Raw genomic sequence first — 24,224 nt, forward strand, 5'->3', positions numbered from 1 at the left:
TTGTCTTTATTCTTGGTGCCGCGACATCTCTGGGACATAACCTGTGTCACAGAGACGAATTATACGTACGACCGCGATAATTATCGTGGGAAGATGAAATGCGCGGGCTCCGAACTCTTGATGGTCTCGGTTCTTCTTTGTAAACTAAATGCAAAATCCGCTTTTAGATACCGAACGTGAAATTAAGGTATTTCTCTCGTGAATGGCACGGCGTTGATGACTGCTGCCTCATTTACTGCAAAGGATAATTTATTTCTCAGCCAAGAACAAGAGGCTAAAGATGCCACGGGGAATGGAGTGCTCATTTTCGTATTAAGTTGTGTTATTTATGTCTCAAGATAAAAGACGCCCTGGATTGGAAAACTACCTCGGCATATTTATGGAATTGTTAACCCACGTTAATAAAATAACAATCACGCCTGTTTGCTTAACTGAGTGCCACGCAAAACAGACCTTGCATTTAGAGCTCAGCTTAATTGCACAGGCTTGAGATGGCAGAGGTGCTGGCGCAAGGACGGGAGGGAGGGAGGGATTGCTGTCACCCGTGTCCAGCGGCTGCAAACAGAGAGGAGACTTTCGGCACAATAGATTTTTCTACTGGTGAACCACAGATTTGATGCGATCACTTCCCTCCCTGCCCCTCGAAAGGATGTCAGCGGTTTTCTCCTGTGGTGTCGCCCGCTGTTTAAAGAACATGGAAAGCTGCATCCTGAGATGCAAAGAGCCGGGCTGGGTGGCTGGTTTCGGAGTTACAGGGACACGTCTATGATGCTGAAGCCAAAAGAAAGGGAGAGAAGCGAAGCTCTGACTACGACTGAGCATAAACAGCCCGGGGCTGGAAAGCAGTTCACCTCCAGGTCTTTGAGAAGAGCGAGGAGGACAACGCACAGCGAGTTGTTTGGGTCCACCTGGGCTTTGCCCAGGTCAAATGGTAGTCCCTCCGCCTACCGCTCCGGTGTCATCTTTCTTTCTGACATTTTCCTAAATAAAGTTGCAAATGACCACACACGCGAATCCTCGGAGGGTTTCAAGACCAACGCGGCTCCCCTGGCCTGGGGCTGCCCGTCGGGGCTCCCGCCCGGCTTCGGGGAGGAGGCGGCAGCGGCCGTGTCTGCCGCCCGGGGGCCTGCGGGAGAGGGGGGCCACGGAGGCCGAGGCTGCTGCCGTCCTGCTCCGGTCCTGCGGCAGACCCAGGCGGGGCACCTCCAAGGCGGCTGTCCCTCACGGAGGCCAGGCTGCCTAAGGCGGCAGAGGTAGGGCTCCTGGGAGAGGTGGCTCTGCCGTACGACCGGGTGGGTGAAGACCAAGCGCCAAGGACTCTTTCTGGGTGGTGTCCAAAAACAGCAGGGGGAAAACTGATCTTTCTGCCTCCCTAAACCCGTTGCTTCCCCCCAACACGCACGCACACAAGCCCCAAATTCCACTATGAACCTTCACAATGGTGACTTTTGTGCCTCGAGTAGAGAAATGCTGGGTTGAGGTCTGTAACTTAACACACGTTTGTTGCGTCAGTTCGCAATTATAGCATCAGAGCGGCTATTGCAAAATATATTAAATGCAAAATACTTCGGATTAGTGCCCCCCCACCCCCCTTCATTGCACTGTAACTTCTCGGTGTTACTCCAACCTTTGCCCGTGAAACAGCTTCGCTACCGTCAACATTGTCCAGATAAAATGAAAAAGCCAGTGAAGGCTCCGGGTCTCGGAGCGGCACATTACGGACGCTCAAGGGAGCGAGCGGGAAGCCCACGGAAGTTGTTTTTAACGGCAGGTAATACCGTGGGAAAACCGGATGACCTGGGCTGCATGGAAACGTGCTAAAATGCCCTTCTTCTTTCTCTTTTTCTTTTTTTCTTTTTTTTCTTTTTTTTCTTTTTTTTCTTTTTTTCTTTTTTTCTTTTTTTCTTTTTTTTCTTCCTCAGCAAAACAAGAAAGAGGTTTTGAAGATATAAAGTGTTGGAATTGACATCTAGTCCAGTGCTTGCACATTTATTAATTCTGCCGTGGTAGGAGGAAAGGGGGGAAAAGTGTAATTAAGCAGGAGCAGGTGAAAGATTCCAGATGATGAAATACAACAGGCTAAACGGGATAATGTATTCACCATTAAAGAACTGACATTTATCACCAAAAAGAGACCCGTTATGTTTGAATATGAAAAGGAGCAGATATTAAGCTACATAAATTACCTTATTCACATGACTTGAGTCTCATTTTAAATACTTTTTTTAAAATAACCAACAGATCGGTGTTTCAGAGGAAAAGTCGTATCTGCTAAAATACCACCAAGCAAATGATGCGCTTTTAGCACGCTCCAAAGGCATGATCCCCTAAGCAATCGATCACAGTAGAAAGTGTGGAAAGGGGGTTTCAAATCAGTGAAGCCAAAAGGGTCTTTTAACGTTTTTGTAGTGTCACAAGATCAGGATGGATAATTCGTCTCACAAATGCAACACACACACGTCTTTCCCGTACAAATTCCACCCCTTAAAATAGATGTGATCCCTTTAGCTGATCTATTATTAACACTAATGAAGTTTCAGAGGTATGGGCTACAAAGCGAATGAAGAGTACTGGGTCGTATTTCGAATATCTGAAGTATTGGTAAAATAGACTACTGTGAAACAATGTATACTAATTTTCCCCGTGTTTAAAGTACAAAAAGAAATTCTTCATTTTTCAAATATAAGAGGCAATTGATAGCAAAATTTAAAAAATAAATAACCAAACCATCACTCTCTCTTCTCTCTGAGCTCCCGTTAAAGTCTTACTCTGATTAGAGCCCAAATGATATTTCAGATAGTTAGACAAAGGCAAAGCAAATCAAATCTTCATAGCAGAACCGGCCAAGCAGTTTAAGGAACATTCATTTTGTTCTTCTTTTTCTCTCCTTTTTTTTTTTTTTTTTCTTTTGACACACCTGACATACCACGGAATCCACTCTGAAGCAGGCTAGGAACAAAATTGTGCCCTCTCCGTCTCAAATGAGTAAAGAGTTAAAGTAAGGGTCCTCTCTCCGTATCACATCCCACATCACGTAAAGATTACCTGAAGGGGCGAGCTACAGACCCCGTTCAGAGAAACGCGCCCGTGTTTATAAACAGCAGAGGCAGCGGGCGCTTCATTTGCAGACAGACGGGGGAAAGCCATTGGTGGCTGATTAATAAAAAGGAGCTTTGGAGTACTCGTCAAACCCTTGTCAGCCGGAGGAATGCAATCTCTTCAGAAGCGTTTGGTCAGGCAGGCAGCTGGTTGCAGGCAGGGTGGTGCTGCTGGGGCAGGGGCATCCCACCACACAAACACACACACACACACACACACACACACACACACACTTTCCTCGCTGTCCCCGCGGGCGTGGGGGGTGGAAGGCAGCTGGGGTGAGCTTCTGACCGGGGCGGGCAGCTACTGAGTCGGCACACCGGCGTGAAGCCGGCCCGCCGACACGAGCGGCAGCCTGGAGGGAATGGGAGGAGAGAGCCCGACCGGAACGTGAGGAGAAAATAGACCGAGGAGCTTACACATGCCAAAAAAAAAAAGAAAAAAAGGGAAAAAAAGAAAAGAAGACGAAAAGTAACATTCGTGGGGAAACACGCGTGGCAGAGCGCGGGGTGCGCGCGTGGGTGGAAAGAGCTCCGGGGAAAGCATACAGCATATACATATATATTGGTGAGGGCACGCACACGGTGCGTGTGCCCGGGGTGCGTGTGCGAGAGCGACCGCGAGCGTGAGGACGCGGGTGGGTGGGTGGATGGGCGAGCGACCGAGGCGTGGGGGAGTGGGGATCCGGCGGGGTCGTCGCGCAAAATTCGCGGGCGCTGGGGTATCCCCGCGGGTGCGCAGCGGCCCGCGCGAACGTGGGGCTCCGCGGCGCTCAAGGAGTCCGCGTGTGCCGGAGAGCGTGTGTGGCCGGTCCCCGAGCGCTACAACTCCCGGAGCTGCTGTGGGGATTTTTTTCCTTCTTTTTTTTTTTTTTTTTTTTTTCCTCCCTCGCTCTCTCCTTTTTTTTTTTTTTCCCTCCTCATTCAGAGCCTGGGGTGTCTCCCGGCCCTCATTGGCCAGCCCAGCTCGGCGGGGCGGAGCTGAGCCGCCTGCAAAAGGAGGAAAAGAAAAAAAAAGAGAGGAAAAAAAAAAAAAAAAGGAGACCGAGAGAGTAGAGGGAGGAAAAAAAAAAGGAGAAAACTGTAAGTGCGTAAAAAAGTTCTCGCCGTGGTGACGGATGCTCAAAAGTTCAGGAGTTTTTCCGATGCTTCCCAAAGCAGCCTGCGACTGAAAAAGAGACTGAAAAAAGGCGAGAGGGAGAGAGAGAGGGAGACTTTGCACTGGGAGATCGGGAAGGTGGATTTTTTTCTTCTTCTGCTCGCTTAAAAAAGCCAACAAAACACATCCCTCTACTTTTGTCCCTCCTTTGCAGACAACTTGTTGCAGATCCCCGTGGAACAAGGAACTGGAAGCGTGGGAGCCTCTTTGCAAAGGTTTTATTTTCTTAATACTCTTTCTGCGTTTGGAAGTTGCTTTCTCCGCTGCGATTATATTTTTTTTTCCTCCGCCGTTTTCTTTTTTAAAACATTTTTCCCCCTTTTTTGTCCGCCTCCTTTTTCCCCCCCTTTTTTGATTTTTTTTTTTCCCCTCCGCGTGGAGCGCGGGAGCTCGCCGGTGGGCTTTTCCTGGGCGAAGAAGAGGAGGCTTTCGGCGCTGCCGTCGTTATTCTTCCTCCCTTTTTCCGCGCTCCGCCGGGGGGGTGGGGGGGTGGGGGTTGCCCGGCCGCCCGGTCCAGCTCGGTCCGCGGAGCGGCGGAGGGGTGGAGGGGGAAGGGACGCGCTGTTTGGTCCGGCGGGGAGGGTGGGGGAAAGCTGACGGGAGGACATGCAGGCTCGCTACTCCGTGTCCAGTCCCAACTCCCTAGGAGTGGTGCCGTACCTCGGCGGAGAGCAGAGCTACTACCGCGCCGCTGCGGCGGCGGCCGGCGGGGGCTACACGGCCATGCCGGCCCCGATGAGCATGTACTCGCACCCGGCCCACGAGCAGTACCCAGCCGGCATGGCCCGAGCCTACGGGCCCTACACGCCACCGCCGCAGCCCAAGGATATGGTGAAGCCGCCCTACAGCTACATCGCCCTCATCACCATGGCCATCCAGAACGCTCCCGATAAGAAGATCACCTTGAACGGGATCTACCAGTTCATCATGGAGCGGTTCCCTTTCTACCGGGACAACAAGCAGGGCTGGCAGAACAGCATCCGCCACAACCTCTCCCTCAACGAGTGCTTCGTCAAGGTGCCCCGCGACGACAAGAAGCCCGGAAAGGGCAGCTACTGGACCCTCGACCCCGACTCCTACAACATGTTCGAGAACGGCAGCTTCCTCCGCCGCCGCCGCCGCTTCAAGAAGAAGGACGCCGTCAAGGACAAGGAGGAGAAGGACCGCCTGCACCTCAAGGACCATGCCCCGCCGCGACCGCCGCCGCCCGCTGCCGCCGCCGAGCCCGAGGGCGGCCCCGCCGGGGGCAGCGCTGCGCCGCCGCCGCCGCCCGTCCGCATCCAGGACATCAAGACAGAGAACGGCACGGCCTCGCCGCCGCAGGCCGTGTCCCCCCCGGGCGCCGCGCCGCCGCTCGGCGCCGTGCCCAAGATCGAGAGCCCCGACAGCAGCAGCAGCCTCTCCAGCGGCGGCAGCCCCCGCAGCACCCTCCCCTCCAGCCGCTCCCTCAGCCTGGAGGCCCCCGAGCCCCCGCCGCCCCCACCGCCGCCCCCGCCACCGCCCCACCACCACGGCCCGGGCTTCAGCGTGGACAACATCATGACCTCGCTGCGGGGCTCGCCGCAGGCCGCCGCCGAGTTGGGCGCCGGCCTCCTGGCCCCCGCCGCCGCCGCCCCGCGCACCGGCATCCCACCCGCCCTGTCCCTCGGCGGATACTCGCCGGGACACAGCTCCGTCTACGGCTCGCCCTGCGGCCAGGCGGCCGCCGGCGCCGCTGCCGGCACCTACCACTGCAACATGCAGGCCATGAGCCTCTACGCGGCGGCGGGCGGCGCCGACCGGCCCGGCCACCTGCCCGCCGCCGCCGCCAGCCCCGCCGAGGACCCGCTGCCCGAGTACGCGATGCCCTCGGGCGGCGGCGGCGGCGGCGGCGGCGGTGGGGCGGGGGGCGGCGGCGGCGGGGCGCTGGGGCACGGCGGGCTGGGCGGCGCGGCGGGCGGCCACCAGGAGGGGCACCACCCGCACCCGCACCAGGGCCGCCTGGCCTCCTGGTACCTCAACCAGGCGGCGGCGGCCGCGGCGGCGGCGGCGGCGGCGGCGGGGGAGCTGGGCCCGCTGGCGGGCGCGGCGGGCTACGCGGGGCCGCAGCAGGGCTTCGCCGCCGCCCCTCGAGAGGTCTTCGAGGCGCCGCGGCTGGGGCTCAGCGCCTCGCCGGGAGGCGGCGGCGGCGGCGGCGGCGGAGGCGGCGGGGCAGGGGGCGGCGGCGGCGGGGCGGGGGGCGGCGGGAGCTGTCAGATGGCCTTCCCCGGCAGCCAGCCGCTCTACCGCACCTCCGGGGCCTTCGTCTACGACTGCGGCAAGTTCTGAGCTCGCCCCGTCGCGGGGAACTCCGCTCCGGTCCGCACCGCGCCGCCGGACCCCGCAGCGCCCGCAGAGGGAAGCGAGCGCATCGCGAAAAGCTTTTGTACAGAGACAGCCCCAAAGCATGTGTTGGTTTGTTAAAGGACAGTGTTACTCCAATAACACGTAAGTTTTTTTTTTCTAATTGCTTTGAGAAATACTTTTTTTTCCCGCCCCCCACCCCGCGCTCTTCCCCGTCCCTTAAGGTATTGTCATGCCCCGTGTTTAAAAGGGAGCGAAAAGTCCAGCATAGAGTACCAGCTTCTTTCCCACTCCCCTTCCTCTTCTACAAGGACTTGTTTTAAAATGTAAATTGCGACATAGTAATTTATTTTTAATTTGTAGTTGGATGTTGAGGACCAAACGCCAGAAAGTGTTTCCCCCTTTCCTGAAAAGTGACGTTAAAATTGACTGAAACGCTGATTTTTTTCACTATATATAAAAAGGGAAACTGTATTAATCTTATTCTATCAATATTTTTCTTTTTTTTTTTTGTTGAAAATATTCTGAAGGTATTGCATTGTTTGTTTATTAATAAATTACCATTCAGTTGGAATGATCCTTTACATGTCTGTATATTTTAATACTTTCATTTAGAGAGAGAGAAAGAGAGGGAAAAGGGATTTCATAGCTAACTTTGTCGCTGGAACAGCTTGTTCCCCTCCGCACAAATTCCAAAGACCATTTAGGAACTGCTAGGTCGAAAATCCCTTTTCAGTCTCTTCTGCAATATGTTCCACTTAGTCAGCTCGCCTTATCCGCTAGGAAAAAAATACTTTCCCATGGCAGCTCTGAGTTGGCAAATAAACAAACACGTTTTCTTAGCAATTAATGGGCAAGACCTGGAAACATTTGACCATACACAGTAGTATGGCGACATTACGTTGTTTTAAATAATATGCCTATGTAAGGATATATTAAGTGATAACTCCGAGGTAGAAGTGCATGCACTAAATTCCAGACCATGTGTAACTGTATATGTCGAGCTATCGATCGCTCTGTGTGTGTTTCAAATGTATTTATATCCAGGATTTACATATGTACCTATATTTAAAGAAGGATTACGTATTTATTTATAGTTTCATATATGCATTGCATATTTTTCTAAACTCCACAGTGTATAGCAGATGCCAAATAATCTGTAGTACGTGTACTCTTAAATATAATGCGAGCATATAAATCACTGCTTCTTAGAATTGATAGCAAAGCGTGCAATCACATCTGTGAAGCCGCTTCTGTAACACATAGATTTAAAGTACTATTTTATTTCAGGGGGGGAAAAAAGTAGTTGGATTAAAGGGTACTTGTACAGTCTACCCTTACACCTTTATAGCTCTGCATTACTCCTGTCCTTCAGGGACTTCACTGGTCTGTGTCTCAATTGCTCGGACTGAAATTATTTTTAAAATATTTTGTGTGGGTGAATTTTTCTTATTAGTTGTTTGGGTGCTGTTTTGGTTTGGTTTGGTTGTTTGGGTTTTTTTTGGGTTTGTTTTTTTTTTTCTCCTTACCTCCCTCATTTTTCCTCCAATCGGAAAAAAAGTATATATTACCAGGGTAGCAAATGAGTGCTGCACAGAGTGGCGTCTTGTCATATCAAGAATCTTACCTTCTGGACAATTTACTATTAAGAACCTACGGGCAATGGGGATCACCTTCCCCTTTTGTAAGTAACCACCAAAATGCAATAAATTCATTAACTTAAATGAATCAGCCTTGTCAGTCAGACTTGGAAATAGGTTTATTTGATTACAGATATTTAAGGCCTAAAATTTGCTTTCAAGATAATACAGTTTCCTATCAGAATCTCTTATCTAAAGGCAACACTTAGCAGTAATTGCTGTTGCATTGTTAAGGGTTACGCTGTAAATAAATGCAAAGGTATTTACAGTTCAACCTTATTACCTCTCTTTTGAGCTGTGCTTCCCTTCCAAAGCAGTAGTCTGATGTTTAGAAAACACCTTCAGCAGAAGGAATGAACTGGAGGGAGTGTGTCATCTTAGAACGCGTTGGCTTAGGATACGTTTTTTTAAATATGGCATAGTCTTTGCTTTTTCGTGCTAGTACCTCTACAAAGATTACCGGCCTTATTTACATTTATTTGTTTGCTGAGTTGGGTACGAGAAACTCAAACACTCCATCGCCCGGTTGTGGTAAAGCTGATGAGGAGAACGAGCAAAGCTGAGCGCCTCCGCTCCAGGGACAAGTTTTAATTGCTGCTCCCCGTTTTTCACCAGTAAAGGGAAATAAAATGCTACCTATTTTCTGTCGGGCTCACTTTGTGCTCCCCATGGTGCCTCTCCCAGTACCGAGTGGGGGCAGCTAAACTGGCGGCTCCCGCCCACCGCCGCCTCCGTGGGAGCGGGACTGCCGGGCCAGAGGCACGGCGGGGCTTTCACGCCCCCGCTCCCCCTCGCTGGAGAGGGGACCCTCGGTGGGGCAGATCCCTCTGCCCCGGCAGATGGGTTTGCCAGCGGGGCGGCAGCATAATAAGACCATCCTGCCCCCCGTCATGTATTTAAAATAAAATTTAAAGAAGGCGGAGGGTAGAGGAGATTGAGTGTGCTATTTGCCTGTTATTTTTGTTGCGATCAGGCGCCGGCTTTCCTGTAGTTTGGGTTTTCTCAGCGGTCTCCAGCGGTAGGGTGTTTGTGGCGAAAATAAATAGGGGGAAAGCAGTTATTAGCCCGGCTTGTTTAATAACCCGTTGCATTGTCAGTGGTGCTGCTCGGTGAGGGAAGCTGGGGGGGCTGTGCGTAGCTTGAACAAGTGCCGTGTGTAATTACTGCTAATGCTTGGGGCGGTCCGCGGCCCTCTGCCGCGGGGCGGCCGCGCAACTTGCGCTACCCGTGGCCCTGGCTGCAAAAGGGGCGGGTGGAGTGGGCTCGTCGAGCCGGGACGGTGGCTCGCAGTCAGGGAGGAGGCAAAGGGAAACTTCCCGCTCGGTCTCAGGTAGGTCGTGTCGGGATCTTCTGCCCCCGGAGGGGATCCCTTTCCTGCAATGACGTGCGTGGTGGCGGCGGAGGTCACCTCCTGCTTCTCGGTGCGACGAGCTGGCTCACCGCACACGCGAGCTTCATCTTGAGTTTTAAAAACACTATTTTTTTTTTTTTTGTTACTGACATAACCATAATGGGGTTTTTTTCTCCCTCTCTGCACAGAAATTGATCACAACGAAAATAAGATTAGCAGTGCTGTCTGTCCCCGCGGTAGGCAGTGAAAAGTGCGGGCTCGGCCGCGGGAGGCGGCCCGCCGGGCGCGCAGTCCCGTGCCGCGGGTCCCTGCGCGACATTGCACAGATGGGAGTCGGCAACTCCGGGCTCCGCCGGGCCGGAGCCTTCGGCGTGAGGCATTGCGACTGCTGCTGGGATGGGGAAAGGCCGAGCGGGCTCGCTAGAAACCTTCCCGGGCTGGTGCAGAGCCACGAAGGGGCACGGAGTGGGGCGTCTGCCCACGGGCCATCATGAATTGCGAGCAGCGGGGCCCCACGCACCCTTGTTCCTCTTGTGCTTCCCTCCTCTTGAGCACAGGAGGCAAACCCGAGCGTCCCTTCTGACCTGTGATTGTCTCCCAGCAGAACTGGGCCTGCCCTGAACGCCAAAAGAGATGCGGTACGACCTTGCGCAGCGGTGGGCACGGGACATGCACCCGGGCAGCAGCTGAGAGGTGTCCCCGTAAGGCCTCGACATCTGTGGTGGCAGTCCCTACAGCAAACGGGGACACTTGGCCCCAGCCATGCCTGCAGAGAGGTCATTTAGGCGCCAGGTTAGCACGGCGCTTTGTGGGGGTTTTTTAGCTCAAACTGATTTTTTTCCAAACTGTCGCTTTGCTTTTCGCCTATGAAAAAACAAAACAAACCAAAACCAATTAAAAAAATCAATTTGAGGGACCATTCAATTTAGGTGGTGGTGCTGGTGGTTTCTTACTTGTACTTGCTCATCTATCACTCAAACTGTGGAAAACGTGGAGAGGAGGAATATTCTCCTTTCTAAGTTTCCTTCTCAGAATTTCTTCTTAAAGCAATTACAGTTCCTATTATGTTCTGCAAAGGTCATAACCAAAAATAGCAGAGAAGTGCATGCCAATAGTCGAGAGGACATGGATTAAAACCCCTTCCCTAACTCCACAGGCCAGGTCAGGTGGAGAACATGGTGGGGCTGTGTTGTGGATGGAGACATTTAAGGGAGCGGTTCCAAACCGCCGTTTTACGATTTCTAGGACCCTTTCTGACAGCCACGAAATTCGGGAAAGACGTTTCGAAGTTAGTGGCTATTTTCATAGCCGGGTTCAACTTCGTAAGACTATTGGTAACTCTGGGACTGCAGTGTGTTGACCAGCTGTCTGTACGCTGCTCTGACCTCCCCAAAACTACGCCGCTGGAGCAGGACGAGCTTAGAGTTTCGCCCTGGCCTCTGGAGACTTGGGTTGGATGTTTCGGGCGAGTCACGCACGGGGCACGCGAAAGCCGGTGCGGGTTGTGCGGGTTTTGCGCGTGGCAGCGCGGCAGTGCCGCTGCGCGGAAAGGAGCGGTGGCCCACAGTCGGGGGCTGCGCGCCTCTCCGCGCCCACGTGAAGGTGAGCGTGAGGTAAGGGTGCGCAGTCTTTATTACGTCGTTTGACTGCGTAGGCAAAAGCGTGCAGCGCCGAGGCGCGCACATGGCTCCACTGCACAGTACAGGAGAGCTGCGGTGCTGCCCCTGGAAGCTCTCCCCCGTCCACTTCCCGAATTCACCCATTTCAACAGCGACGGCTAATTGAACATTAGCTTTCAATTAATTTCACTCGTAAAGTAATTTCAACTCCTCCGCGTACTCAGTCCTTTTTTTTTTTCTCCGTCTCCGTGTGCTGGGATCGGGCGTGTTGGCCAAATTCACCAGTACTTCGAGATGAGCTGATCTCCTGATTTTTTTTTTTTTTTTTGGCCGGGGTCGGGGGTGTTGGGGTGGTTTTTGTTTTGTGGTTTTGGGGTTTTGTTTAGTTTTTTGCTAGGAGGGAGATGAGGAGCACCGTGGTGGGCACTGTCAGGGCGTCCGAGGCTGAGTTGTCGCTGCGCGGGCGCACAGGTAGCGCGCCGCCGGGCTAGCGCGGAGGGCGAGCTCAGGTTTACGCGGCAAGCTGCGCAAGAGGCTGGCGGGCCTGAAGTGTGGTGTAAGGGAACTGCTCGGGGCTCCCCGGGGACGCGCGGGAGTTTCATTCCGGTATCTCGGTCACAAGATCACGGGCTGGGAGGGTACCACTCACCCTTCCCGTATAGGTTTCCCCCCACCATTTTTTTCCCTTTTCCCTTCTGCCTCGCCTCCCCGGCGTCTTGTCTGTTGTGAATCCGCCCCAAAGGTGGTGCGGTGCCGCGGAGAACGTAGCCCTCCTGGTTTAATTACGCTGAGGCTCATAAAGCCATTCGCTTCTTTCCAAAGTAATAAACAAACGTCGCGTTAGGTCAAGATTGATGGTGTCCATGCAATAAAAACGGGCCAGGTCAGGAAGGAATAAAATTCAATCAGAGCTCGCGGAATCATTTTTCAGGGGACAGAAAGACAGAAAAGGAGACGGGGGTCAAGGGAGACGATGTCGCCATTCACAACACACCAGCCGGGAGGGAGGAGGGCGAGGGTTAACGAGCGATTGTTTTTTATCAAGCGGAGCCTAATTGAACGAAACAATAGCCGTATGGCGGGGGGGGAGGGCCGGCTCCTTACCCGGTAGTTGCGGGGCCGGGCGGCAGCCCCGTACCCTGGTGGAGGCAGCGGGGACCCCTCGCAGCCCTGCTGCGCCCCCCATTCTCCCTTAAAATGATAGACACGCACCTGGGGCAGCGAGCAGGCCTTGTCCTAGGCCGGGGCTGGCAGTGCAGGGAGCGGTAGCGAACGGTCGGGTGCCTGGGGGACGAGAGTGGGACACCCCCTCCTTTCCTAAGGAGGCGTCCTAAAAGGCCTGCTTGGACGGCCGGAGGAGTAAGCCCCAGATCTTCCAAGGGTAACTCCGGCTGGTCCGTCCGGAGCGGGAGCCCTCGGTGTCATTTGGAACTGACTCCTTGAGTGTAGTTCGGTGGTAATGCTGCTGGTGGCCAGCAACTTGGCAAAGAGGCTACAAGGTGGTGTTCCCCGGACACCCGACGGCCGGGGGGCGTCGGGCTCGGCGGAACAGGCCCGTCGAAGAGTCGCGGTGTTCAGGCAAGAGACAGCAGCACAGCACCGCGGGCAAGTCCCTGCGGTCCGAGGGACATTTTTTCGCCCCGGCCTGCTTCGCCAGTGTTTCGTGCTTCACGGGCCGGGAAAGCAGCCGGCAAAGGCTCCCTCCCCCCGTTCAGCAGGAAGGGTCTTTCGGGCGTTGGGGGGGGGTTCTCCCTCGCCCCCCAAGCCAACGCATCTGTTGCACACATCTAGGCCCGTGACTTGCGCCTTGCTTGGTATGCATGTGCCACAAAATAATAGCTGTTACAAAGCACTGGGATGGAGAGGGGAGGGAAGGCAGCCCGAGCTACCGGTGAGAGCTCACAAGCTCTCCGGCTCAAAGAGAATTGGGTGTTCGACAATTTTTTTTTTTTTTTTTTTTTTTTTGCCCCCTAAACAAACACAGCTTGAAACGACTTGGGTGGGCAGAAGGGAACAATTTGTGAGCCAGAGAGCAAGTGAGCTGGGCAGGCAGCCGGCCCACAACTTACCTGCTGGAGACTTTCACCTGACCTTTAGGTGTCAGGGGGCTTGGTTGTGCCGTGTATCACCCCACGTTCAGGTCAGCTGTTTTAGATTGCGTTCAGCAGAATTAAAACAACAACAATGAAAACCCCAAACTGGAATCCCCCCTCCTTTCCAGCCCCCATCACCTCTGGGGAGAATCCAGGAAAACCAACATATTTAGAACCATTAACTCTTAAAATAGCTGAATTTCCTCCAGTAGAAAAAACGCAAATTATTACACTCATGAGTTCAGGATATTTATATACTATATGAATCGATGAATAAACAGGTCATATCACTACAACCATCATCCCTCGGAAGGCAAGTACTCGGATCAGAAAAAAAATGCCATAAACGTTTTTCCCAAAACGTTCCTGGAATTTATATACTTGCCAGAACATTTAAGTGCCAAGTTTAATTTTTTTCCTTTTTACAAATTTTTAAAATAAATATTTTAAATAAGGAAAAAGAAGAATATTTTCCATTGAACGGTAATGCAAAAGTACTGATAATATCGTCCATAGCAGAAGAGAATTGTTTAAACAATGTCGGTGCTTGCAAGATTGCCCAGTATAATACGTTCTCAGTGCCGTTTTGATGAGAGTTTCGAGCGTACTCTTTTTTCTGTATGTGTTCTGTATGTGCATTTCCCCCGGTCCGATCGTGTGAAGTCAGGCTAAAGCAGAGAGCTAGCGGAGGGGCACGTCGCCCTGCCAGCCCCGCGGCCCCGGGCCGGGCATGCCCGGCTGCCCGCGGCGTGGGACGGGGCGCAGGCGGGGACGGGGCCGGGCGCTCGCACGCACCTCTCCCCTGCCAGCGAGCAGCTGCCCGCCGTTTTCCCCACGCGAGAATTTATTAAAGTGCTGGCGACCAGCGCTTCTAACCTCGCCTCTCAAGGATGGGATGGATTCAAAATCGAATAACGAATTGCAGAAAAATTACGACTTTCTCCCGACGCCATTTCCCACCCCCCAAGCCCTCCGCCGGGGGGGTGGGACGATGATGGAGCGCGGAATGCACCGGTGCGAGCTCATTAGCAAAGCAAAGGTTGCAATTAGCGTCTGCTGCTGCGAAGCAACCTCTCCCCCGCCCGCCTCTCCTTAGCCCCCATCACCAAATAATTGCAAAGTATCTGTTGATGTTTTTCTTCCACCCGTCAAAACGTTGGAGCCCTGCCTGCTCCAGGGCTCCGTCCTGGTTTTGTTGTGTCTGGAGACACTGCTCCGCCAGCGAACCATCAGAGGTGAAGGGGGGTCACAAGGGGAGGCAGGAGCGCGGCCCTGCGAGCCGACGGGGGCCTCCCCTTGCCGCCCACCCCTGCAAACCTGCCACCCACAGGCGGGAGGGGCGGCGACCCCCGTCCGGTGCCCCTCTCCCTGCGCTGCTCCGGGGCAGCCCCGAGCACGCCTTCCCGGCCGGGCGAGCAGCGGGAAGAGGATGTGACCCTCATGTCCGCCCGGGAGGGACGTGGCTGCTTTATGTGCAAGGCGTCGGGGAGAGGTGGTGGCGGCGGCAGACTCTTCCATTCCTCCAGTTTACATCTAAATTTTATTTTTCTAAATACCCTTGCAGCACTCGAGCGCGACCAGAGCCGGCCGCAGAGCCTCTTCCCACCACCACCCTAAGCTGGCGTGTTCGTGCCCGAGGAGCGGGGCTGCGCCGCCTTCAGCCCCCGTTTGCTTTTACCCTTCGGGCTGGCGCTCCAAGCTTCGAGGTGTATTTTTAGATGGCGCTGGAGGTTTTTGCTCCGCGACCCCGAGGAAAACCCCGTCACTTTGTCTCGCCGGCCTTCCGCACCGGGGCCGGGGAGGAGGGCGGCGGGCGGGCCGGTTGTGTCGCCGGCTGGCCCTGGGGCAGCGATGACCCCCGTCCTGGCCCGCTTGCAGAAGTGGCAGGGGCTTCTGCTCCCGTGGGACCATCCCACCTCAGGCCGCCGCCGCGCTCCTTGCTGTCTGCAAGCCCACGAGTGGTCGGTAGCCCCTGAAAGGCCTCAAGAGAAGGAAAAAAAATTAAAAAGGGGCTCTTGTGGTACTTTTTCCGTTGTCAAGGCAGGTTCTGGGGGAGGGCAGCGGCCCGCCTGGCCGAGGCGAGGGGCTGAGTTATGGCTAAGAGACGTGGGACGGCGGCGGCGGCGCTGACAGGCGGCGGGCGCGGGGGAGCGAGCCCGGCCGACGCTGCTCGTAATTCCTGGCGCTGCCGGGCAGGGAGCAGCAGACAGGGCCAGGCCGGCCTTCCCCACCGGGCCCCAGCCCTCTGCAGCCCGCTGGGCAGGAGCTGGGCCCTCTCTCTTCTCCCTGTCCACCGGAGTCCCCTCTTCCTGACGGGGCGCACTCCCGGGCACCGCCACAACCCAGCGCTGCCACTACTATCCCGCTTCTCCCCGTAGCAGCGGCGCAGGGTGAACCTCTCTGTCTTCCCACGACGCAGTGGAACAGGCTGCCCGGGCGGGGACTCCCAGCAGGGTCCAGGGCCCGTATTCCCGGTCCTGGGCAGCGCAGAGTGTCAACAGTCTGGCCTCGGCCACCAACCGGCCTTTCCCCTCCGGTGCCACAGCGGCTCCTGGAAAGGTTAAACCCACCTTGTCGTTTGCTTTGTTCGGTGCTGCTGCTGCTGCGGATGGCTGGAAGCTTGAGAAAGGCGCGAGAGACGGGGGCCTGCTCGGTTATTTACTACTGGAGCTGCCGTTTTCCACTAACGAAGCTGCAGTGTCTCCATACGAGACCAGGGACAGGCAGAGGGGGATTTATCTTCCGACCCTGCATGCACAAAACGCTTGACATGCACACGAAACTGATGTAGAGAACATAAGTCTATAACTGGTGTATCAGCTACATATCATCTAAGTCCCAGCTTGTTAGTGGTTTGTTTTGTTTTCCTTTTAAGTTATTATTTATTTCGTTTTCAAGATGTGATCCCGTGGTCAAAGAGCAGTACTTTAGGAGCAGTTAATAATGAGGCAGGAAGGCAGTATTGGGGGAACCAAAAAGCAGTTCCGACCTTTGCCAAATGGTAAAAAGCAGCGGGGCAGTGTGTGAATTTTGTCCTGTCATGACCAGTACCTTTGTTTTTTTTTTTTTTTCCCTACAAAGGCAAAAAGACACCCAGCACCAGGCCACCACGAGGGACCGCTTGGTCTAGAATCAGTTTTCACTTTCTCATCCTTTTCCCAACTTGTTCCACAGTATAGAGAGAGAAACCAGAGACTAAAAATGCTTCTCTGGAGTGTGCTACAGTGAGAGATGCCAAAGAAAAAAACCCTGAAGTCCAAGTTCCCAGTCCTCGGCAGAGATGTGCAAACTAATATCTAGATATACCACCAAGCCTCTTCAAGTGAATCACTGTAAGCGAAAAAAATAATTCGCAGCAATGCAAAAGTGCCTCGTCATAAAAGCGCTGGAATACTTAAAAAAATATTATTCTTATTCTTATTCTTATTATTCTTCCTCCGTTCGCCACCAAAGACCCGCCACCCGCAGCCTGTGACCGCCGGGCCGAGGCGCTGCGGGGGAGCCACCGCCGCGGCCCCAGGGCGGGGGAGCCACCGCTGGGCACGGGGCTGTGCGGCCCTGGCGGGTGTGCGATGGCAGCCGCACAGCACAGACACAGCCCTGCGGCCGCACACGGGTGGGTGCCCAGGGCACAGGGGCGAGCGCGTCCTGCAGGGGCCGTGTAGCCGTGCGAAGCTGCGGGAGAGCGCAGCTACTGCAAGGACATGAACCCACGGGAAGGAGGTTTAGTGCTATTTTACTCTTAAAAAAAAAAAAAAAAAAAGGCGCAGCTGCGGAGTCGTATCCGTTCGAGGAGAAAGACGCCCAAGGAGGCTTTTTATAAATATACCCACGCGTGGAGGTGTGCACATGGGGGTGAGTGGTACTGTGTGTGTGCTGCCATGGGGAGCTCCAGGCCTCCGGACTGAGTGTCCACGACTTACTCGGCATTGGTCTATGCTGGAAGAGCCCCGACGTGCCGTGGAAACTGCGTGCGGGTTGCAGACCTTCACACGCGTGGGGAGATGCTTGGAGGGAGAGCAACAGGGACATCCTTCTCTCTCCGCTGCTCCCTCTCCTCCCCGCCCTACGAGGGCTCGTACTCTGTGCACCTGTAGGAAGGGTCTCAAGCAGCGGCCGGGTTCCCACGTTTCTCTTTCCCCACGTGCGCTTTCGAAGAAACAGCCCCAAAGGAAGCGGCTGCTCCGGCTGCCCGGCCGCGGTCCACTCCGCTCCCCTCCGCGAGGTTCCCACGGCACCTCCGGCAAATGCCGCCCTTGGACACCGGCGCACGGAGCACCCTCCCGGCTCCTCCTAGGCTGCTCTCGAGCCCCCTCCTGTCACCCCGCATCACTTCCATCATGGGACAGCTTCCGGGCACAGCTACCCTCCCCCTCCCCCCTTACTTTCCTCCTTTTAACATGGGGGTCCCCGCTATATGAAGTTAAAAAGAAGGAGACACACTTCAAGAAAGTGGATCTCCCGTGTGTCTCCCTCGTGTGTATCTTGCTCTTTGCTCACTTCCAGGCATAAAGTTAAAATGATGGGAGTAATTGGTGGGTGGAAGATCCTAAACCAACGGGAAATGTATGGGCTTGACGACCTCTGGATAACCCAGGTACCTTGGCACAAAAAGCAAAAAAATATTTACTCACCTTGAAGTTTCTATTTTTTTAAAGCTTTTTTATTTATTTTGTTTTTATTTCTTAAGTCTTCTTTTGAAATGGTTCACGCTCCCGTCTGAGGTTTAATTATAGTAAGCAGGAAGAGGGTGGAAGGGGAACGGGCTGATTCTTGGGGGAGGGGGTCAAAAACCAAAACACCCTGATCTCCTCGGATTGAGAAGGTGCTGGACAAAAAGGCTTTCTGTGACTCATGCACACTCTGAAATGAAGATCTGAAAAACATATACAAGCCCCGGCTTGACTGGTTTGAAAGCAATTCCAGCAATTAGGAATTAATTCGGCATGGTCAAAAGGCGATTTAGCTGCAAGTTATATCAAGTTATCCAGACTTTTACAGAGTTCAGGTACTGGAAATGGGCTGCTGGGGTGGATGTAAGGCTGCAGGAAAGAAAAACAAGGAGTGCTCAGGAAAGGCAGAAGAGGGGAAGCTGTGGAGCAAGGTCTGGAGGCATGGCGAGCCCATGTTTGCACCAAAGGTCTGCTGATGTGGAGAGGGGAGGAGTGGAGGGTAGGAAAGGGTTTGTTTCTCATATGGGATTAAATAAAAATACTCTGGAGCTCCCAGATAATAGAAAGATGAGTCTCAATTAAAAATTAAATCAGTGGCTTTGCTGGCTGGTCAATTTTTCAGGTACAGTATGATCCTTCCCCAGTTAATGGCAGAAGACAGAATTAGCCCAGGCAGAGCTGACCCTGGGATGATGTGTGGGGCAAGAGGCACTGGGAGGATGTAGAGGGTGGAGGCAGGAATAAAACCGGTCTTTTACACACAGGCAGGCCAACAGTAAAACCATCACAGGGAGGGGCAGCTGCCCACCCTGGTGGCTCATGGCAGTGCTTGGCCATGGGCTGCATCCGTGGCATGGGTCCTGTGATGCCTGCTGGGTCCAGCCAGAGCTCAGGCATTGGGATTGTTCCTCATGAGCTCCACGTCAGCGTCCACCATCTCCCTCACCAGCTCCTGAAGGAGGGAGAGAGACAGATGAGAGTCCCAGTGCAGGAACAAATGGGCAGCATGTCAGGAAGGCCCCAGAGCAAGAGAAGCCCCCCTGGCCCCCCAGAGCAGAACAAGGAGTGGATGGGGCTTTGCTGGGCCCTTCCCAGAATGTGCCTTTGCTGGGCCCAGCATCCCTGGCCCAGGCCCCGGTGTGTGTCAGTGCGCTGCAGTGCGCTGGGGTGCCCATCGCTGCCACAGTGTCTGCTTTCTTCAAAGCAAGGATCCATGAGAGGCACTGAAAATGGGGTTTCTCAGTGTGCCCAGGTCACCCCACACAGATGTGTCCTCCCTCCTTTCCCCTCCCTGCAAGTTGTTTTTAGAGGACATGAACACTCATCAGGTACAAAGCACGCCAGAAAGGCCACTCACATCAAAGGTGACTCTCGGCTTCCAGTTCAGCTTTTGCCTGGCTTTGGTACAGTCCCCTTGCAGAAAATCCTGTGGAAAAGAAGACAGAGGTGCTGCATGGACCATTACCTTCTCCACCCTCATGGCCTCCCCATTGCTCCTGACTCCCCGTGAGCTGAACATGGGCCAGGCCCACCGCTGGACTCTTCCAAGGGCAAACTATTTCTCTTGAAGATGCAATTTTAGTGGAAGCTCATATGCCTATTAAATCACCAGGAGGCAGCATCCTTTCACCAGGCTGTTTCAGATGGAGAGTTATTCTTTCTTTGTGTGTACACAGAGGGCTTGAACTCCAGCCTTACAGCCATATAAAGGTGAACATTTTATAAGAAGTTATTGTACATCTTAGTCATTCTAGTGAATGAGCTGATTCAAGTTCTTTTTCCCCCCATTTGTTTAAATAATGTAAATCACAGAGCAAACATGAAAACTAGTCTCTTTCAAATAAAAACATGAGCACAGAAAAATGATGCTGAAAGACTGTTTGGATATGGGTAACCATATGCAACAGTACTAAACATCCAGCTGTTGAATGTGTACATATTTTTTTCCTAGAGTGTTTTCAGTATCCACATGCAAATGAAAGTCTAAATATCTCATAAATGAAAAGAAATTAACTTGAAACCAAGACTTTGGTCACGTTCACCTTACTATTCAAGTATCCTTAAAAGTGCTACCACACCAAAACAATCCCACAACCAGTCATCAAAAATAATGTAACAAAATTAAACAAAGACAAAAGCTCCTTTAACTGCATTTCTAATTGAATGCAAAAACTGACTGTATCTTTGTTTAAAATTGGAAGACAGTGTTTAAACAGCTATTTCCAAATGTATGTATGTTGATTGAATAAAATATATCATCTCTCTGCACAAGCTGTGTGTCTTAGTAGCAATAAATACTAAAATTATGTCTGTCTAGGTTTAAGGAAACCCAAACAAACCCAGCTTTGTGATAGAACAACAAAGCTAAGGCTGAATTCTCCTCTTGCATTTGACTTCATGGTGGTAACACAGCAGGCTTTCCAGAAAAATGCATGGACTGCCTTTCTTCTCCCTCTTCCACCAGCGGTGGAGCTAAGGAGCATTTTGTGAATGTAGATTTTTTTAACTTGTAATGTTGCATGCTACATTTTTCAGATGCTCTCTGTTGATCATATGTGGTTCAGGTCACGTTAACTTCCAAAATCACCTCATCCTGTGCAGTAAAATGTAGGAAATTCTCCTTCATAATTGTGCACAAGAAAGCTAGACAGCTTTCTTTCAGGAGAAGAGGAAATCCACCAAAGGAAATATGGCATTGAAGAAGGGGATGTGGAACAAACACGTCTACTGAGGCTTATTCCAGGCAGCAGTTTTACTAGGTCAGTCTTTAGGCTAAAAACCATTTCATCCTGCCTTCAGAAGAGAGTAAACAGATGGATTAGAACAAAACGATATGAAAATAAAAGAACGCCATGATTTCCTTAAATTAGACTAAATGATTTCCTACTGCAGCCATATAATGGGCTTTTGAAACTGCAGCAGACATTTGAGGCCAAGTCATGCAAAACCGCATCAACTTGAGGGATCCCCTGGAGGGTCGTGTGAATATGGATTGCAAAATCTGGTTTGAAATGGGAAAGATGCCCACTAACTTTGATAAAATTTGGATCAGACTCTAATGTGCTCATGGAGGTATGTCTTTTATCTGGAGTTCAGTTTAATTTACATATGCCTGTATATATATGTGTCTGGAAACAAGGAAATCCTTCATAAAATAATAATTTCAGTATAAAAACAATTGCCTTTTATTCAGCCCTAATTCAAGCCATTAGCTAGAACTGAAGTCTTTTAATATCACCTAGTTTTAAGACATAAAAGCTATATCATAAAACTTAGATTTTCATGTTTATAAATGCTGTGTAAGTAAAACTTTTACATCCACAATCTTTACATAAAAACTTTGAAACTAAGCCTTATCTAAGATACTGGCTTCTCATTAAAAAAAAAAAAAATCGACTGGGAAGTACAGAATGAATTGCCATGGCCTGCTGTATGTAGCTGCATTCTGCTTTTGAACAGCTTGGGAGCAGTCTTTTAACTGTCTTGGACAAATGCATTTTGTTAAAACAGATTATCTAAAATAACACTTTACCTAATTCCAGCCCTTTATTCAAAAACATAAACATCCATCTAATGAGTAGGCCAAAACAAGGTTGGGGTAGGCTGCAAATCAGTAAAAGTGAAGTATTTGAAGTTTTGGATTCTATGTAGAGATCACACAAACAACTAGTATATTGAATCCATCTAGGTATAAAAAACCCCTCATATTTGTTCCTTTAAAAGTTCACAAGCTTTAACAATGATGCAGTAAAGGTATTATATCTGTGAGAAAAAAAAAAAAAGAGGAAAATAATGGAAGATTTAAGATATATGATAATACAAATTCCCCAGCTGACTTGAGTTGAAAGATTTTAAGTGGCTCTCCTGAAGATGTTTGTATCCTTTTGAGAAACACAACTTTGTTAATTTACTTGAAAATAGCATTACAGACAAAATGTCTCCTAGGCACTTTCAAAAAGGTTCACTTACAGAAGCTACTTGGTACAGAGGCCAAATGAAACCATAATATTAACACCATATTACACCTAAACTCAAGGTTTGATTGTATTCTTATTAGCCAAAGTTTCAACACTGAATGGAAATGATGACTAGAACAAAGCTATTCCTGATTAAAGGATTGTATTGCAGTCATGTTTCCTGTATTTTTCTACAAGTAGCTCATAATATGAAAACAATAAGGTAATTACAATAAAATAAGAATATTAAAAAAAAAGCTTCTCTTGGAACAGAATGACGGCTTGTTTATATTGTTTAAGTCTTTCACTGAAACCAGAGATGCATCTGTCAGGCTTCCAAAAGGAAAAAATCCACAAAAAAACCACCATCCAAAAAAAACCCTCTTGTATGTTCATAATTAAAGTATATTAATTTTTCAATACCAGGGCATCACTTTCTGGAACTACAATCAGATCAGAAAGGAAGGAAAGAAGAAGGAGATTCCACTGGAGAAAACCTGGATTTTTTTCCTTTTTTTTTTTTGGGAGGAGGGTAGGGAGGTGATTTGGTGAAATGGGGGTGGTTCTTGAAAAAGAGCTGCTGCTGAATATAAACGACCCCACATACCTTCTCTTGAATGAAAAGCATCTGATGAAATGACACCACTTCACGTTTTGTATTCCTGCAGGATTACTTTTTCTGTGCCATTGTGCTTTATATACTGACAGGAAAACAAAGCCCTTTGACTCCCTGAAAACTCTGAGGATTTAGACACTGAGCTAAGAGTCTATAACCCTGAAAACACTGATTAAGGCTTTCTGTTGTTTTTACAGCCCTCAGATCATGAACATAAAATTAAGTCTTTGCTTCTAGTTATCCATTTTGTAAGGAACAAGTCCTTCTTTTCCACGTGAACAGTTAACATAAGTGATGAGTAATGACAAGTTTTAACAGCAAGCTAGGAGTCAGAAACAATATCCAGGTAAATATTTAAAGGGAAGGAAGATGGAAAAGACAGCGGTCAAATTCTCTGTTGCCACTTAATATGAGCACGTAAATTCTCCTGCGGCTTTATATGTAGCTCACTGTCATATGACTGCTTCTCAGAGAACAGAATGAGCTCCTATGGTGTGAGTTTTTCTGTTTTACATTTTCTGCAATTGAGGCTGTGTAACTGTGTAGAAAATACCCCATTATTACTAAATTTGCTTTTATGATTATTCAATTTTGTTGTCCAAATGCACACACACAAATGCATACAGATAAGCAGAGAGAAATTTGCAATGCAAATTATGCAATGCGGTAAGGCATTTTTAAATTTGATTCTTAAACCATGAGACAAAAATGTGAAATATTTTAATGTAAATATCACATTTCCCAAGCTCTTGTCCTGAGTGACACTGTGACTCCTATTTTGTCTCGTGCAGTGATTGATCTGGTTTCACTGTGCACTGTATCACTGTCTCATTCAATTAACTTTAACTGAAAATTTAAAGCCTCAAGACAATGTAAGAAAAAGGAGATAGTGTGGCCTGAAAGAAGGCCAAGGCTTCCTTTATTACTACAGCTCAGCTGATTCCCTTTCAAATGTGCCTTTACTGAAGTCAGCACCCAGTGCCAGCTTTTGCTTTCTCTTACAGAAGAATAAAACTGAGATCAAGTCCTCAGTGAAACACCTGTGATGGAATTGTGCCCAGCTCTGCTTGCTGAAGCACAGACAAGGCCTTACCTCTAAAAATAAACAAACTTGATCTAAGCACACAACAGTGTAACTGCATCTGAAAAGCAGCCAGGGTTACGTTCACAATCAGCACAACTGCTTGGAAGATGATTTATTACATCAGAGCTCCCATAAGCAAAGAGCAATGACCCGGCTTGGTGGAGGCTCTGGCTTGAGTGTTTAGTCTTGCACTCTTTTGCTCAAGATGTTTTGCCAGGAAAGATTTCAAGAATAGAGGGGCCAAAGTTCCCTGCAAACTTCACTTGTGTTTGATTTTCCTTATTTCCTTCTTAAAACTGTCAATTTTTAGCTTTAACTTATCCCATTAAAAGAAAAAAAACTAAACATAGATACTTGATTAGACTGCAGTTTTGTGTTTTCATCATTATCACAGAATCCTATAATGGTTTGGGTTGGAAGGCACCTTTAAACTTCAAGCTCGTATAGTCCAACCCTTCTGCACTGAGTAGGGGCATCTTCAACTAGGTCAGTTACTCAGAGCCCCATCCAACCTGACCTCGAAGGTTTCCAGGGATGGGGCATCTTCCACCTCTCTGGGCAATTTGCTTTAGATACTTCAGTGTTTCACCACTCTCATCATTAGAAGTTTCTG

At 50.7% G+C, this 24,224-nt stretch overlaps 2 protein-coding genes across 4 annotated transcripts in view; one reads left to right on the plus strand and one right to left on the minus strand.

Annotated features, from left to right (window-relative positions):
* The first annotated feature begins 4,833 nt into the window (after nt 1-4,833).
* On the plus strand, nt 4,834-16,773 carry FOXC1 (forkhead box C1). Of its 2 annotated transcripts, XR_011149183.1 has the most exons (2): nt 4,834-6,723; nt 16,364-16,773. XR_011149183.1 is itself a non-coding variant. In XM_069008222.1 (1 exon), exon 1 carries the CDS (start codon nt 4,864-4,866, stop codon nt 6,562-6,564), a length of 1,701 nt encoding a protein of 566 aa, XP_068864323.1. In that variant the 5' UTR covers nt 4,834-4,863; the 3' UTR covers nt 6,565-7,777. The 2 variants fall into 2 exon arrangements, 1 of the variants encoding a protein (XP_068864323.1); XM_069008222.1 differs by lacking the exon at nt 16,364-16,773 and having other exon boundaries at nt 4,834-7,777.
* Nucleotides 16,774-16,821: 48 nt separating this feature from the next.
* The window catches only part of GMDS (GDP-mannose 4,6-dehydratase), a 424,030-nt gene continuing 416,627 nt past the window's right edge, over nt 16,822-24,224 (minus strand). For both annotated transcript variants that reach the window (XM_069008224.1, XM_069008227.1), the window contains exons 10-11: nt 19,313-19,381; nt 16,822-18,907 (exon numbers count right to left, since the gene is read on the minus strand). In XM_069008224.1, the coding sequence (XP_068864325.1) occupies nt 18,845-18,907; nt 19,313-19,381 (132 nt within the window). In that variant the 3' untranslated portion in view covers nt 16,822-18,844. The remainder of the gene's footprint in view (nt 18,908-19,312; nt 19,382-24,224) is intronic.

The sequence above is a fragment of the Aphelocoma coerulescens genome, chromosome 2, assembly GCF_041296385.1.
Source record: "Aphelocoma coerulescens isolate FSJ_1873_10779 chromosome 2, UR_Acoe_1.0, whole genome shotgun sequence".
NCBI classification, from domain to species: Eukaryota; Metazoa; Chordata; class Aves; order Passeriformes; family Corvidae; genus Aphelocoma; species Aphelocoma coerulescens.

What these genes read in the sequence shown, in the direction of transcription:
- FOXC1 (XM_069008222.1), top strand. Translation starts at nt 4,864, where the DNA reads ATGCAGGCTCGCTACTCCGTGTCCAGTCCCAACTCCCTAGGAGTGGTG.